The following is a 15427-nucleotide window of genomic DNA, read 5'->3' as shown; positions in this document are numbered from 1 at the left end:
TTTGTGGAGTGTGTATTCCCAGATTGAGATATTGAACCGAGCCCTTGTAGCAAATTAGACAAGTGGTATAAATGTTTTATGAGAGCAAATGCATGAGCGAGAGGGTTGTGGTATAATTTCCGTTTCGGTAAAAAAGGGAGAGCGGAAAATCATTTTGTAGAAGGAAGTTATAAGTGAAAGACGTGTGAAATTAAAAGTGGTGGAAAATAAAAAGAAATGGTGCAATCTAAAAAATATGCAAGCAGCTGAAGGGATGAATCCTGCCGAACACAATGCCGCTTAACGTGTTCAATTCGTGAATGTTCTCCGACAAGGATACATCTCTAGTTTGCAAATCCTTAAACATGTGCTCCTTCTCGAGAGGATGTTTTTCCATCTCCTCAGCAGCCGAAATGTTTGCTTCCAAGCAGTTGACTTCATCGACGTTGATTTTTCTCTGCGAATATCGTTATTCAAAGTATAAATTTAATTTTGATGATAGCATTAATATCAAATAAATAATAACTACAATACCATATCTTCAAACTCCAAATTCTCAGCTACCACGACCGACATTTCTCGCTCTTCTACGGTAACAACACCCAGATCCATCTGGTGTGGTTTGTCCGAAGGAACCACCACCAATTCACGCTTTTCAAGTTGAAGACGTTCAATCTCTTTGGCCATATTCTGCAGGACCGATTCTTTCTCAGAAAGCTCCTTTCTGAGATCTTGTAATTCAGCCTCATGAGCTGTACCCAAGACATTTTCTAGGTCGGGAAAATCATTTAGTTGCTTCTGTAGGGCATCATTTTCAAGTTTTATTTTCCGAACGTTTTCCTCGGACAGATTTAACTTTTGCTGAAGAGTTTTGTTATCTGATTCTAATTGCTCTAGATTAGCGCGGAGTTCATCGATAACACGATTTTGATTGGCGTATTTGTGTTCAATATCATCCTGCCACTTTTGAAAACTTGTAAAATTATTACGCATTGCAGCGTTTGCCATCTGAAGATTTTCCTTCATTTGAGCGTGCTCGGTCATCAAATGCTGCAGTACTTTTACCTCGTCGATCGGCATCGATGATTTCATCAAGCTCGGGAATGTCTGGAACAGGCTGAAATGGGTCTCGCCCATGGACGAATCGGTCATGGGTTGCCTCGGTTGTTCATCAGAGGGGAAGTAGTTCTCCATCGAAGGCGTTGGAGTTGAACCCAAAACGACGAAAGATTCGTCGTCGGACTTTTTTTTTTCTTTACTGCGTTGTAAAAATAGCAATACCATAATAAGATGTTCATTTCGTAAAACATAGGTCAAAATAGTCTAAAATTAGAAACCCTCGCTTACCTCGGAATTATGGCTCCCAACAACTCGTCCTTTTATTTCGTCACAATTCACAACTTTGAAAAAAGATCCGAAATTACCTATCTGGTTCGTCGTTCGTTTCTCTATCGGCTTCCAATCTGATGTGATTCAGTCTGAAATCAGCCAGTACTACACTCGGCAAAATTAATATTAAAATTTTCATAAGATGCGTCTTACGAACAGTTATAAACCGCGTTTTATAGTGTAAAATTTACAGAGTTATGAAATTCTTCCAATTATCAAAATAAGTTCTTATTAAAAAAAAAAAGTGGCATTGTGAAAAAAATGAACATATCCATCAATAACTATTTTTCTTCGTCATATGAGGCATCAAACAGTGGTTCAGCCATTGGTTTTCTAAAAAGTTAAAAATGATTTTGTTAGTCTAAATTAGAGATGTACCGAATATTCGGTTGGCCGAATATTCGGCGCCGAATACCGCCAAAAACCGTTAAGCCGAATATTCGGCTAGCCGAATAGTTGAGCTAGGTATTCGGCCGAATAGGCCGAATATTTATCTTTTTTTAATCTATACAAAAACAGACTTCTTAAATTTTTCAACTGATGTTGGATAATTTATAAATTTTCCAAAAGTAATGTTGAAAAACCTTAAAAATCATTAAAAACATATGATTTTAGTCTAACATTTTAGATGTATCCGTATAAATATTTACACTAAAGATAGCTTTATACTTTGATTATCATTTATTCCAAATTTTACTCAATATGGATATAGCCTGGATATATCCAGGTTTTCCATTCCAACAACCCAAATAAAGAATTAGGGAAAAGTTCAATCTGACCGGAGGTCCACATTTTCTTTTTTATAATTTTCCGGATTTTATCCGGGTTTATTCAGAAATCAAAAAAATCAAATACATCTTTGAAATTTTTATAATTTTCTGTTACAAAACGATTTTTTAGAGTAAATTTATTCGTTAGAACGATAGAGTAAATATATACGTTAGAACACTGCTGTTGTAGTTCGATGAAAACTTTAAATTTCTAGTAATTTTGATTCTTTTTCCTTTTGTATGTTTGAGAATAATGCCTAGATTCTGTTCAGATTTTCCCTTTTTTACAAGTTTTTTGAAAAATCGTTCAGGCCCGCCGTTTGGATACATGTCGTACACACTTAATCTTTTCTCCTGTGATCGGAACGATTTCGTCCTGTATTTTCAACAGCTGAAATTACAGGACGACTTCAGGACAGAAAAACCGCTCAGGAAAACAACTGTCAAGCTCGCCTGTAGGATCGAAACGGTTTTCTCCTGTAATTTGCAGGAGATTTGAAATGTTCCTACGGGCTCAAAACGTGTTCCTCCTGTGGTTTGTAGTGAAATTAGCTTTCGTTTTCCCCTGGTTCTAAATTTTTTAAATTTCCCATAAAAACAAAAAAACACAATGATTGTTTGTATTTAAATTTATTTCTCACATTTTACAATTTTTTTTCATTTGTCTTATTTTGTAAGGTGGTATTTTCACTATAATACAGACAAGACTGTCAATCTGACAAACAAATAGGAAAGATTTCTATTACTTTTGTAAAACGCCGCCTGACATCGAAACTTACCGATGCGCCCGGAGAACCTCATCCTTATCCGGTCCATGCCAGCAAACGCGTTGAAAAATCTTGCACCCGAATATGCCGACCCAACCATGCAGTCAACGAAAATTTTCACTTTGAGTTCACTACTTCTGATTAACAGCAACGAACAGATACCGCAAGGAAAAATGGCAAACTGAACCCTTTGGCGGGTTTTTATTTTGTGCACTGGTGAGAAAGAAACAGAAATCCGGTTGTGTTTTTTTTTTAAAACAGGATAGAAAGAGATGGGAGATTTGACAAGAAATGTGTCTACAGCGATTCAGGAGAACACTGTCCTGAGTTCACGGGGTTGGATAGAGTTCCCGTGCTCTCGTAGCAAGTTTGTCTCGGATTTCAGAAGAGATGAGACGTCCCGCGATTCGGGTGAGTTCTCATTCGAACTTCGTTTAAATTGAGCAGTGTTCCTGTGATACGGAGAATCATGGTCCCTAGCGGGATAAATGCAATCTTAGTGTGTAGAAAGTTTTGTATACTTAAGGTTAAAAATCATCGTTCTTTTTGACAACTATGTTGATGATATCTAGCAAAAAAAAGACATTCATCTTATTCGATATAAAAAAACAATTTTAAATAGCTTAACATATGTTTTGACATGTTTTGTCTCTGATTTCACTGGAATCCAATCTTTTTTGTGATAAACGTCTTAGAAGCGGCGAGTCATTTGATGTCCTTTCAGCTTATGGTGACATTTTGAGGATCAAAGAGACCTCTACTAAAAAAGGCCTGATACATCTTGTTGGAAATAATCGACTTAAAACATGAGAGACATTAAGATGGCAGAATTAGAAGATTTCTATTAGAAATGGCAGTAGAAATCGAAGTATTTCTATTGAAAACTCAACAGAATTTTCGACCGAATATTCGGCCGAATATTCGTTTGGCCGAATAGTTGAAAATGTCAATATTCGGTATTCGGCCGTTCGCCGAATACCACTATTCGGTACATCTCTAGTCTAAATAGTAAAATTATTGTATGTGATCGTTGCAATTATTTCTAGCGTAACATTTAAAAAGGGCGAAACTAGCAGTTAGCTCGAAACGAGAAAAACGCGTTTGAAAATTCGGAACACCTATTCAAATCCTATTTATAAAATCGACCACTTTTTGTTCAACAAAATAAAAAAATGTGCATTATATTCACTTATTGTTCGATGGTTATCAAGAACTTTAACTTTTTTCACGTAATTTCAGAGATTTTCGAGTTTCGCCCTATTATTGTTTTTGATTTCAGTTACGCCTGCAAGTTTCGCCCAATTGATCGGCCGTTTTTGTTTTGGTTTTGAAGTTACGCCCATTCATCCTACACGCAAAAACTAATTAGGCCGTTTTGTCACACACGGTCAACTCAGTTACGCCTTTTGGCTCTACACGAATAGGAAAACTCACTCCATTTTGAATAGGCGTTACTTCACGTTCCAACGAAAATGCATCAACAGGAAGTTTCGCCCAATTGAATTTTATCAATTTTTTGAAAGTTTTAAGTACTTTTAAGATGAAACCGCATTTGATAGGTAAAGTGCAACCGCGTGCATTCGGAATGACTGTTAACTCGATTTGTTTACATTTGGCAGTTTCGCCCTTTTGAAATGTTACGCTAGATTTGTAAACTCAAACACATTTTTTTTTTCGTTCACTTTGATGGAACCCGGTGTTTATGTGTTGTTGATGGTGAACACGGTGTAACGAATTAGCAATAAATAAATTTAACGATTTAAACATGAATTATCTTTAAACTACACGCTCATTTTTTTAATCATTTCTGGTTCAAAAATAATCATGTTTTGGTTTTTTCCTCAGAACTGCCAATATGGTTATTTTTTAACAATTTTAACCATGTTACCATGATAAAATATCCTCGTTGGTAGCCCGGCACCGGCACCAGTTTAATTGTAAAACATGTAGGATCTGCTCGAAACCTTCTTTGTCGACGATTTTAAGCAGTAAGTTTTTGTCCGGCTCGGTTTCCATTAAGCTGACCCTCTCCTGCTTCCAGCAGCATTTGCAAATAAACTGCTCTGAAACCCGAAATATTTTTCTTATTCTAGTAGAAAATATCCCAATTCTATCATTTTTAAGAACAAATTTGCCCGCTTCCCTTCCATTTTGCGATTTGGTTGAAAAATAACCATTTTCCAACCTTTCCTCCATAACATCTCAATATGAATTCGTACGCTATGAAAAAAAAAAAACAATCAACACGATTTTTCAAAGTAGTAAATAAAGGCTGCTGACTGATGGCAGCTTCTATTCATTTTAGAATTTAATAACACACGCTCGAGAAAAAGTACTATAAGCCATCCACTTAGACTTAACGTGAAATTCATGAGTCAGTTATGTGAAAGTTGAGTAGTTACTATCAGGTCTTCCGTTATACACTGCACGCTCTTTTTTTTAAACTCAAAATTAAGTAGTTTTGGTTCAAAACAGCACTTCGGTGGCTTCCCTCAACTTTGAGTTTGACTGGGCAATAGCAAAACTAAGTTCTGATAGGCATACTCAATACTAAGTTCGGCAGCCGAACTCGGATTTATCCTTTTTTTCGAGGGTAGCTGATTTTCAGGGAATTAAAGGATGATTAAAATTTGTTGTACCCGGATGTTGCTGTTCCGGTACATTGCATTGCAATTACAGAGCGGTGGAAAGTTTTGACATTCCCGGTCAAAGAAAACTTCCAGATGTTACTTCCCACGGGAAGTAAACAACATCCGGAAGTTTCCGGACATTCCAAGCCGCTCACCATATGATGACAACGACGGACAGAATTTTACGCTGACACGGTGAACATGCATTTCATTCTGAAGTTCCTTCATAGTTTTCCGGTAATTGTTCCGGAACGACATAATTTTGCGACGTGTTCGTTGGTTGCTGTTCCGGTTCGGACTGAACTCGCTAAGTGTTTTCAGTTCAACAAAGAGAGTTCAATTTTTAGTTCATAAGGTCGAACTCAGCTTTGATCCCTCGCCGAAGGAAAAAAATGGATCAATTTTGAGTTCGCAGTTCGAACTCCGTTTTGATCCATCGCAAGGAGGAAAACAGGGTACTTAACTTTAAGTTCATAGAATCGAACTATGTTTTGAACCTCGGTCATACTTAATTTTGAGTTTAAAAAAAAGAGCGTGTGTGTTTACTATAAGACACACGTAGAATCGATATTATGCAGCATAATCTTAGTTTACGTGAAAAATCCCGTATAAATAATTTCTGTATTATTTTGGGTGTATGTATATGTTCGTAATAAAACTGATTGTTTACATTTTGTTTCATACGCGAGAAATATAGTTTTAAATATGAAGGATTGTTTGGCATCGTTCACTCAAAATCGACCATTTTATCACTTATACCCCTTTGGCTCTTAGGACCTCATATATGGTTGACACCTACCTAGGTGTTCGGCGGGATTCATCCCTTCAGCTGCTTCCATTTTTTTTAGATTGCACCGTTTCTTTTTATTTTCCACCACTTTTAATTTCACACGTCTTTCACTTATAACTTCCTTCTTCAAACTGATTTTCCGCTTTCCCTTTTTTTTACCGAAACGAAAATTATACCACAACCCTCTCGCTCATGCATTTGCTCTCATGAAACATTTATACCACTTGTCTAATTTGCTACAAGGGCTCGGTTCAATATTACTAAATCAGGGAATACACACTCCACAAATATTAAGCTGTTTGTTTTGTTGTTTTATTTGGGATTTAAAACCTCTTGGGTCCATGGGCCGCCATGGACCGAGTGAATAGAAGAAATATTGACTTGAGACTTAAATAATTTTTTTTTGGATACGATTACGCATTCATCGTGCCACTTTCCACAAGGTACTCAAGGATGTTAATCGTGATAAACCATCCACTCAACATCTTCATCAACAGTTTGCTCAGTTCATTCGATTACCGTTTCAGATGAAAGGTGGAGTGGTATGTTGTGATTAACGTACAAGTGCTGCTCCAACACGCCATGTAGAGCTCTGAAAAGCCTCTAGAAAAAGCTAACCTAATAAAATTATTATCGTTCCATACACACTCCTGATAGTAGAAAAAAAATGACGTTTTTGGTATAAATTTCCTCAAAGCGAGATGAGAAAGGAAACGTAGGCTCACAAATAAAATCTCCAGGAAGAACTCGTCGGATTACCACTAAAAAGCTCCTGCCAGCAAGCTCGTTTGCCTTTTTTTGGTCATCGCTCCACATTTTGTGAGTCTACTTAGTTTTGGTTGAATAATTCTACTGAATCAAAGCAATCCCCCAATAATCCCCATTTTTAAATAATACTTAATGGGAATCTTTTGATTGCTTTGATTCAGCCACTTTTTCACTTCAGCAATGGTACCTAATCAAGTTCCTTACTACCCATTTTTCATCACATTCGCAAGAATCAGGCAAAATCAGGCATATTTTCAAAATCAGGGAAATTCAATGGCTTATCAGGTTGTGAGGCTGGGCCCTTAAAAAATCAGGCAAATCTTGATAAATCAGGCACATTGGCATCTCTGCTCGCAGGTGAAATTTGACCATGTGTAGGAGCTCCACCAGTCGCATGACAGAGAAATGTTATAATTGTCGTGCTTTATTCATCATGCGAGAAATGAGGTTCCGTCAATTGAGTACGGTGCCGGTCGATTGATGAAACAAAACTAGTCAGGTCAAGCGTTACGGGCGAAATTTTCCAACCCTGGTATCAACATTTCTTTCGCTTGAGAAAAAAAAACAAATAACAATCCGATATCTATATATTTATTTTATAGAAAATAAAAAGAAATAATATTATTAACAATTAGATGCTCAAATTTTGCAACAAAACTTCCATTACTTTCTTCTGGAAATAACTCGCTCACCTCTTTCTGGTTTGCCTAATATTCTAGTTTTTGTTTTTGTTTTGTTTTATTTCTCTGCTTACTACATGCGTATTCGAACCTACAGGGTCTCGGACCACAAACTGAACGCGGCCCGTTATTTTGTATAGTCTCTGATGATTTTTTTTTGTTTAAATTCATTTTTAATCAATTTTCTTAAACCAGCATCCAAATTCGGGGTTGTGAATTGTATACCGGTCAAAGAAATAACATATAATATCTATGAAATGGCACCCTAATTTCAAACAAATCTCTCTCGAATTTTGCTCCGGTGAATGTGATTATTGAATTATTGTTGTTTTTTTTCTCTGTATGTGATTTTTATGCAATGTGAAGTTGATTTCCATGCAAAATCCTATTTGAGTTTCATGCATTATTACACCTAGACATAGTTTTAAAACATTCTTGCATTAAAATATTTTTGTTTTGCTTTAACTAGTTGCGTTTGATTTTGGTTGTTTAGATTTGAAACATGCTACTTTCTACGGTGTTTCGAGAAAGTTGCTACTAACAATGTTTAAAGCCTGAATATAGGGACGTTGTCGAGACAGGCTCGAATATTTCGCCAACTTTTTTTTATAATCTCATCAATAGCGAACATTGGTATTGCGAGTTGTGACCTAAGCTGCATTTTGTTTTTGTTTGGTTTCTTTTCATTTGATGTTTGTGTTCTATAATATCAGCCGTAATTATGCGCCGGACACGATGGCAGTGGCTTTGCTGCTCGCTCTCTGACCTTCAGCTGTCCCCTTTCGCCTTCAAGTGCTTACTTGATCTCGGCCGGGTTGGGTAGTTTCTCCCACGTCGGTTCAACGCCCCAGATCTCACGACCGTACTCAGCAATTGTACGATCACTGGAGAATTTGCCGCTCGAGGCGATGTTGTTGATCGACATTTCCAGCCACTTGGATTGATTCTGAAAGGATTTGAGATTTAATTATAACTTGTGTCTTTTGTGAGAGCTGATTAAATTTGAACTTACCTGATACACAGCAGACACCTTATCCTGCGATTTGATGTAATCGTCGTAATCAGCAAACAGGTAGTAGCGATCGTACTTCATGAGAACATTGGCAATGTCCTGGAACTCATGTGGGTTGCCTGGGCTGAAGAATCCTCCCTGGATTTGATCGACGCACTGCTTGATGTCCGGGTTGGAGTTGTAGTAATCCTGAGCATTGTATCCACGTTTCTTCAGGTCCTCGACCTCATCGACAGTCATACCAAAGATGAAGATGTTGTCGTTGCCCATTTCCTCGGCCATTTCGACGTTGGCGCCATCCAAGGTACCAATAGTTAAGGCACCGTTCAACATGAATTTCATGTTACCAGTGCCGGAAGCTTCCGTACCGGCAGTGGAGATTTGCTCGGATAGATCTGCAGCTGGCATAATCTTCTCAGCCAATGTCACACGGTAGTTCTCCAGGAAGATAACCTTCAGTTTGTCTCCAACGATCGGATCGTTGTTAACGACGTTACCGACAGCGCAGATCAGTTTGATGATTTGCTTAGCGATGTAGTAGCCAGGAGCAGCCTTTCCACCGATCATGATCGTACGCGGTGTAAAGTTAGCGGTCGGATCGCGCTTGATACGGTTGTACAGGGTGATGATGTGCAAGCAGTTCAACAGTTGTCGCTTGTACTCGTGAATACGCTTGACTTGGATGTCAAACATGGAAGCCGGATTGACCTTGACGCCATATTCCTTCTCCAGGAGCTGAGCCAGCTTCAGTTTGTTCTCTTGCTTGATCTTGGCAACACTGCGCTGGAATGCAGGATCCTTGGCAAAGGCCTTCAGCTTGGTCAGCTGATCCAAATGAACTGGCCATTCGTCACCGATCTTGTCTGCGATCAAGTCAGCTAGACCAGGGTTGCACAGAAGCAGCCAACGTCGCGGAGTGATACCGTTCGTTTTGTTCTGGAATTTCTCCGGAGTCATGGCGTAGAAAGATGCAAAGATATCCTTCTTAATAATTTCCGAGTGGATAGCAGCGACTCCGTTGACAGCATGGGATCCGACAATCGACAGATTCGCCATGTTGATACGCTTCTCACCATCTTCCTCAACCAGCGAAAGGGCACGCATACGATCCCAATCCCCAGGGAAAGCCTTTTCCACTTCTTGTAAATGCAAAAAGTTAATATGATAGATGATCTCCAGATGACGGGGCAGGATCGACTGCAACAGAGATACGGGCCAGCGCTCAAGGGCCTCTGGAAGAACGGTGTGATTCGTGTAGGCACAGGTACGCGTTACAACATTCCAGGCATTATCCCAGGACAGTTTTTCATCGTCAACCAAGATGCGCATCAGCTCAGGAATGGCCAGAGATGGATGGGTATCGTTCAGCTGGATGGCAACCTTGTTCGGGAAATCATCAAACGAAGTTCGCACAGCATCACGAGATCCAAACTTGGATGCCTTGTAACGACGGACGATATCCTGCAAGGTGGCAGCGCACATGAAGTATTCCTGCTTCAAACGCAATTCCTTGCCCTCAAAGAAGTTATCGTTCGGGTACAGAACGCGGGAGATATTCTCAGCCAGATTACGATCCAACACAGCCTGGATGTAGTCACCATCGTTAACTGAAACCGAGAAATAAAGATAAAAACTTCCTGGACTCGGTAGATTGTTTGATTTACTCACAGAACTTCAGATTGAAGTCGATCGGTGACTTGGCCGACCACAGGCGCAGCGTATTAACGTGGTTGTTACCGTATCCGGGAATTGGGTTGTCGTACGGCATGGCGAAAACGGTCTGGGTGTCGACCCACTTCTTACCCTCGGGCGTGTCAATCACACGACCATAGAAATGAATCGGAATCATGAACTCCGGACGGGCCTTTTCCCATGGGTTTCCGAACCGCAGCCAGTCATCGGGTTCCTCAATCTGTTCACCGTTCTTGATCTTCTGGGCAAAGATACCGTACTCGTAACGGATACCTGAAATCAGACGAGACTGATTTGCAAAAATTGAAGACATAACCTCACAAATCTCATACCATAACCGTAGGCCGGCATGCCCAGGGTGGCCATCGAGTCCAGGAAGCAGGCGGCCAGACGACCCAAACCTCCGTTACCCAGACCGGCATCCTCTTCCATCTCCTCCAGCTCCTCGATGTCCAAGCCCAGCTGGTACATGGCCTCGTCACAGGAAGTCTGGATGCCCAGATTGATCATGGTGTTCTGCAGCGAGCGACCCATGTAGTACTCTAGCGAGAGATAGTACACGCGCTGTTGAGGGAGATAAAAAAAAAGTATTGATTGTAGGTTTAGATTGAATGATTAATATCTTAATTGTAAGAAACAAATTCATTAAATAATTGACACATTCGTAAGTTTGTTAAAAAGGTCAATCGGACGAATGACATTTTTTTAGACCCAATTCCACACTTCATAAAATGCATTCACAACTGGCGTGATGTGGGTAGTAAAAGTCATAAATTGAGACATTTTATAGCTGGGAGGAATTTTCTTTGTTACGAAAACGACATCAAAGAATCTCTTGCGACCAAATTCGGTTTAAATAGTTCAAAAATAACTCTGCTTGTTCCAAAAATATAACAACAGCATCAAGATTGTTTTTAAAATGTTTAAAATAAAACGCAAAAAAGAATCAACATTCAAACGCGTCTGGACACTTTTCTTTTATATACACATAACGTTTCTGTGATTTATTTCAGGGATAGGCTCGAAACCTTTTGTCCCTTCTATGCGAAATGTACACAGGAAATACAATGTAATTATAGAGCGGTGATGTCAATTCATATTATTGGGACTCCGATTTACTGACTTCGAAATCTGATACGAGAACTCGAGCAATGTCAACCAGCCTCCATAGAGGGTTTTGCGTACGAAAGTTTGATAGCGATTCGAATCTTTTACCTTCATAAGTTACAAGTACACTGGTATAGAAGAACAGTACGTAGATGATAATAGGGTGGGTCAATTGTATTCGGCATCGTTTTTTTTCCAACATTTTACTCTTGCAGCATCGATTCCAAATTCAGTTTGAGAAGTCACAGAAAAATAGAACAACACTTTGGATTAACCTTCATACGTGCTTGTATTTCAATATGACACTATGTATTGGAAGATTTGCGGATTGTAACTTTATACGGGGGCATCCAAATAAAAATTTTTTTTCCTAAATTACAACTTTTTAGAACCAATTATTTTCATAATTTTGGAATTCCTCATAGGACAAGAAACTAAATTAAGGGTTGTTAGTTAAAGTCTGCGATCGCAATGCTTCGATTGTTGTGTAGGAATTCATTTAAAAAGGGGATTAGACAAATCAACGTGTATTTTTTTGGAAAAAGTTTTGAAAAAATCCAACGCATGAATCTTTTTTGTATTTAATCCTGAAGTTGTTATGTAGTTCTGTACAATTGAATTTCATTGGTCACTTTATAAATTTTGAGTCATTGTTGGTCATCAATGTGTTCAGTTCTATCATCCAATTATGAGAAAACTATATCCGTTTAGTACTGCAAATTCATACGAATGATTTCTAAGGATTTCCACATTGATCTTCTTCACGATAATTAATGGAATAGTTGTGTCAAAGTATAGAAAAAATTGAGATGTAACTAAAAAAAACACCTTTTTCAATACATTATTAAATGGGTGATTTCGGTTCCGAGATTATGTGTTTCTTATAACTTAAAAAACTGTTAGTAGAACTTTCAACATCTTTAACAGCTTATTATAAGGTAGTGTAAAAATAAACCGCGAAAAAACAACTCATTGAAACATGCAGAGGAAGCCTTCAACAAGGTTTCAGCGGAAGTCTATTTCAAATTACAAAAAGAAACTTGAATATACCATTATACGGAAAGATCAGTGGGAGGAGTGGGATAATTTTTAAAACAGGTCCTTTACATAAGTTAACAAGCTCAAGATATTGGATTTTCATAAGATAACACATGAAAAAGATGAAAAATACATTGTTATCATTTGAAGATAAAATATAAAGACTAAATCTATTCAACAAGCTTCCCAAAAGAAATGGTTTAAAATAAGGTTGCCAGAATTTTTTTCCGGACGTATCCAGTTCAGACAGAAAAAAATTGAACAATTTTATGAAAAAATCCGGGCATTTGTTTTCAAAATATTTAACCCAAAATCCGGGCAATATCCGAGAATATTTGGTCGGTAAACATTAAGAAGAAAACACTTTAAATATTTTTTTCCATCAAATCACATCAGCCGGTGCACAGTGGTCCGAAACGGCTAAAAGTGGAACTTTTTTCGTGGCGCCTCTGTCTTAATTCTTATCTATTAAGTGTCTTCAGAACATTTGCTTCTTCAAACATGCTTCATAACTTGAAAGCATCAAAAGTTAGTCAAAGTCCACTTTAAAAAAATTTGAAAATACTAACTTTTTTATTTCAATAGATAGAGCTTTACTTTATACTACTAAGTTGTAGAATACGTGCAAATATGAATCTTTGTTGAATACATCAAAACTCTATCTCTTTTTAGAGCAATGTAATAAAGGTTTTATTTTGAAAGTTATTTAAAAGTTAGTTTTTTAAACTTAACTATAGTTAGATGAAGATTTACATGAATAAGATGTTCTGAACATTTATTGGAGCATTTAAATCACACGTTTTGCACAAGAATTCAACATTCTACGACGTTTCTTAGCCAACTTATTGCAACCTTAAGTTTTATTTTTACTCAACTTCACGAGCGTTTATTGCAAAAACGTGCAAGTGGATTTTTAAAACTAACAAACCACATTGAAACTTGAACTAAGTACAACAAATTGATGTTGGCCTCATTTGTCTCCACGCGCTCATATTTGAACACAACAAGCATATATTTGATGTGTTTTACGTGTTTCCATACAAAAAATTGAAAAACTGGTTCCCAGGCTACGCAGATGCCACGCAGAATGAAGACAGAAGGCAGTTGAAAATAATTTTTGTATGGAAAAACGTAAAACACATCAGATATATGCATGTTGTGTTTAAATATGAGCGCGTGGAGACAAATGAGGCCAACACCAATTTGTTGCACTTAGTTCAAGCTTCAATGTGGTTTATTAATTTCAAAAATCCACTTGCACGTTTTTGCAATAAACGCTCGTGAAGTTGAGTAAAAATGAAACCTAAAGTTGCAATAAGTTGACTAAGAAACGTCGTAGAATGTTGAATTCCTGTTCAAAACGTGTGATTTGAATGCCCTAACAAATGTTCAGAACATCTTATTCATGTTAATCCTCATCTAACTATAGTTAAGTTTAAAAAGCTAACTTTTAAATAACTTTCAAAATAAAACCTTTATTTCTGTGCTCTGAAAAGAGATAGAGTTTTGATGTATTCAACAAAGTTTCATAATTGCACGTATTTTACAATTTTGTAGTACAAAGTAAAGCTCTATCTATTGAAATAAAAAGTTAGTATTTTCAATTTTTTATAGTGGACTTTGACTAACTGTTGATGCTTTCAAGTTATGAGGCATGTTTGAAGAAGCAAATGTTCTGAAGACACTTAAGTGATAAGATGAAAGACAGAGGCGCCACGAAAAAAGTTCCACTTTTAGCCCTTTCGGACCACAGTGCGGTGTTCAATCGTGTTTTTGGCTTCCAAAACACAAGTCAGGACAAAACTTTCCATTAAAATTTTTTTTTAAACGTAAAAGATGAAAAATTGTGAAACTCAATTGAAGTTTTTTGTTAAATTTGACAAATAAAGTGAAAAGTTTTTTAATAATATGAAAATTAAGTGAAAATCCCAATCAAAACGGCAAACAAATAAAACTTACTAAGTTACATGACCAAACATTTTAAAACTTGTTATAGTGATAAATAAAAAACTTTCAAAATTCCGAAAAATCAAACGACTCATTTTGCTTTATATTTTACGTACCTAAACCCGAAAAAAGCCGGGTAAAATCAGCTGACTATTAGAATAAAAAAAGACAAGATTAGCTGAATTATTCGCATAATCGAGCATTAATCGCTGTAATAAATAAAGCAAAATTTTTGAAAAAAAAATTATTTAGTTTAAGGGTGGTCCAAAATAGAAACCTGGTGGTCCAAAATACCGTCAAGAGTAATTATCGAAGAAACGCGTTTTAGGCTTAAATCTTGTCACATTGCAAAAAAACGACTATATGTTTCGATAGAAAAAACATTGATCTTCGTAATGAACGGATAAAGCAGTCAAAAATTGTAACATGTACTTTTTTATTTATAAATTAGCATAGCCACTTCCCAAAGCGGTCCAAAATAGGTCCATTACCCTATATGAAATTATAGTGGCTGGCTGTTTATTTAGTCTTTATCACTTCTGACCCACGTGCAAGTGTGTGAAAATTTTCCGGAGTGCTGCGATTGTAGGAAAATCTGTAAACGCTTCTTAGAGCAAGTTCACTCGTGTTGGGAAAAAATGGTAGAAATTTTGACACTTTTAGCAAGGAATATTTTAAGAAGGTAGTGCCAATGCAGCCCTGCTCTAGTATTGGTACAGACTGTGTCGTCATAATCACGAAAAATCTGTTAATTTACCAGGAAATTTGCCTTTTTCGATGATAATTCGAAGAACTTACTGGAAATTTTCCCCTTTTAAAACATGTTATTCTAGAAGAAGTCTTGGTCTTCAAGATCAG

At 37.3% G+C, this 15427-nt stretch overlaps 2 protein-coding genes across 2 annotated transcripts in view; both read right to left on the bottom strand.

Annotated features, from left to right (window-relative positions):
• Window positions 1-1465, bottom strand: LOC129759648 (kinesin heavy chain-like). The gene is made up of 3 exons (XM_055757156.1): window positions 1327-1465; window positions 514-1237; window positions 1-436 (listed from the first exon to the last, which is right to left on the bottom strand). Exons 2-3 carry the CDS (start codon window positions 1171-1173, stop codon window positions 227-229), a joined length of 870 nt encoding a protein of 289 aa, XP_055613131.1. The 5' UTR covers window positions 1174-1237; window positions 1327-1465; the 3' UTR covers window positions 1-226.
• A 6197-nt stretch (window positions 1466-7662) lies between these two features.
• LOC129759644 (glycogen phosphorylase) overlaps window positions 7663-15427 on the bottom strand; it is a 29538-nt gene continuing 21773 nt past the window's right edge. Inside the window, exons 2-5 of the mRNA XM_055757152.1 lie at window positions 10810-11041; window positions 10454-10750; window positions 8786-10392; window positions 7663-8719 (exon numbers count right to left, since the gene is read on the bottom strand). Of these exons, the coding sequence (XP_055613127.1) occupies window positions 8570-8719; window positions 8786-10392; window positions 10454-10750; window positions 10810-11041 (2286 nt within the window). The 3' untranslated portion in view covers window positions 7663-8569. The remainder of the gene's footprint in view (window positions 8720-8785; window positions 10393-10453; window positions 10751-10809; window positions 11042-15427) is intronic.

This window comes from Uranotaenia lowii, unplaced genomic scaffold (genome assembly GCF_029784155.1).
Source record: "Uranotaenia lowii strain MFRU-FL unplaced genomic scaffold, ASM2978415v1 HiC_scaffold_23, whole genome shotgun sequence".
Classification (NCBI taxonomy): Eukaryota; Metazoa; Arthropoda; class Insecta; order Diptera; family Culicidae; genus Uranotaenia; species Uranotaenia lowii.
This window is presented reverse-complemented; position numbering and strand designations above follow the sequence as displayed.

What these genes read in the sequence shown, in the direction of transcription:
- LOC129759648 (XM_055757156.1), bottom strand. Translation starts at nt 1,173, where the DNA reads ATGGAGAACTACTTCCCCTCTGATGAACAACCGAGGCAACCCATGACC. An exon ending in ATTTGGAGTTTGAAGATATG is followed by an intron (nt 437 to 513) that starts GTATTGTAGTTA and finishes CGATATTCGCAG; the next exon opens with AGAAAAATCAACGTCGATGA.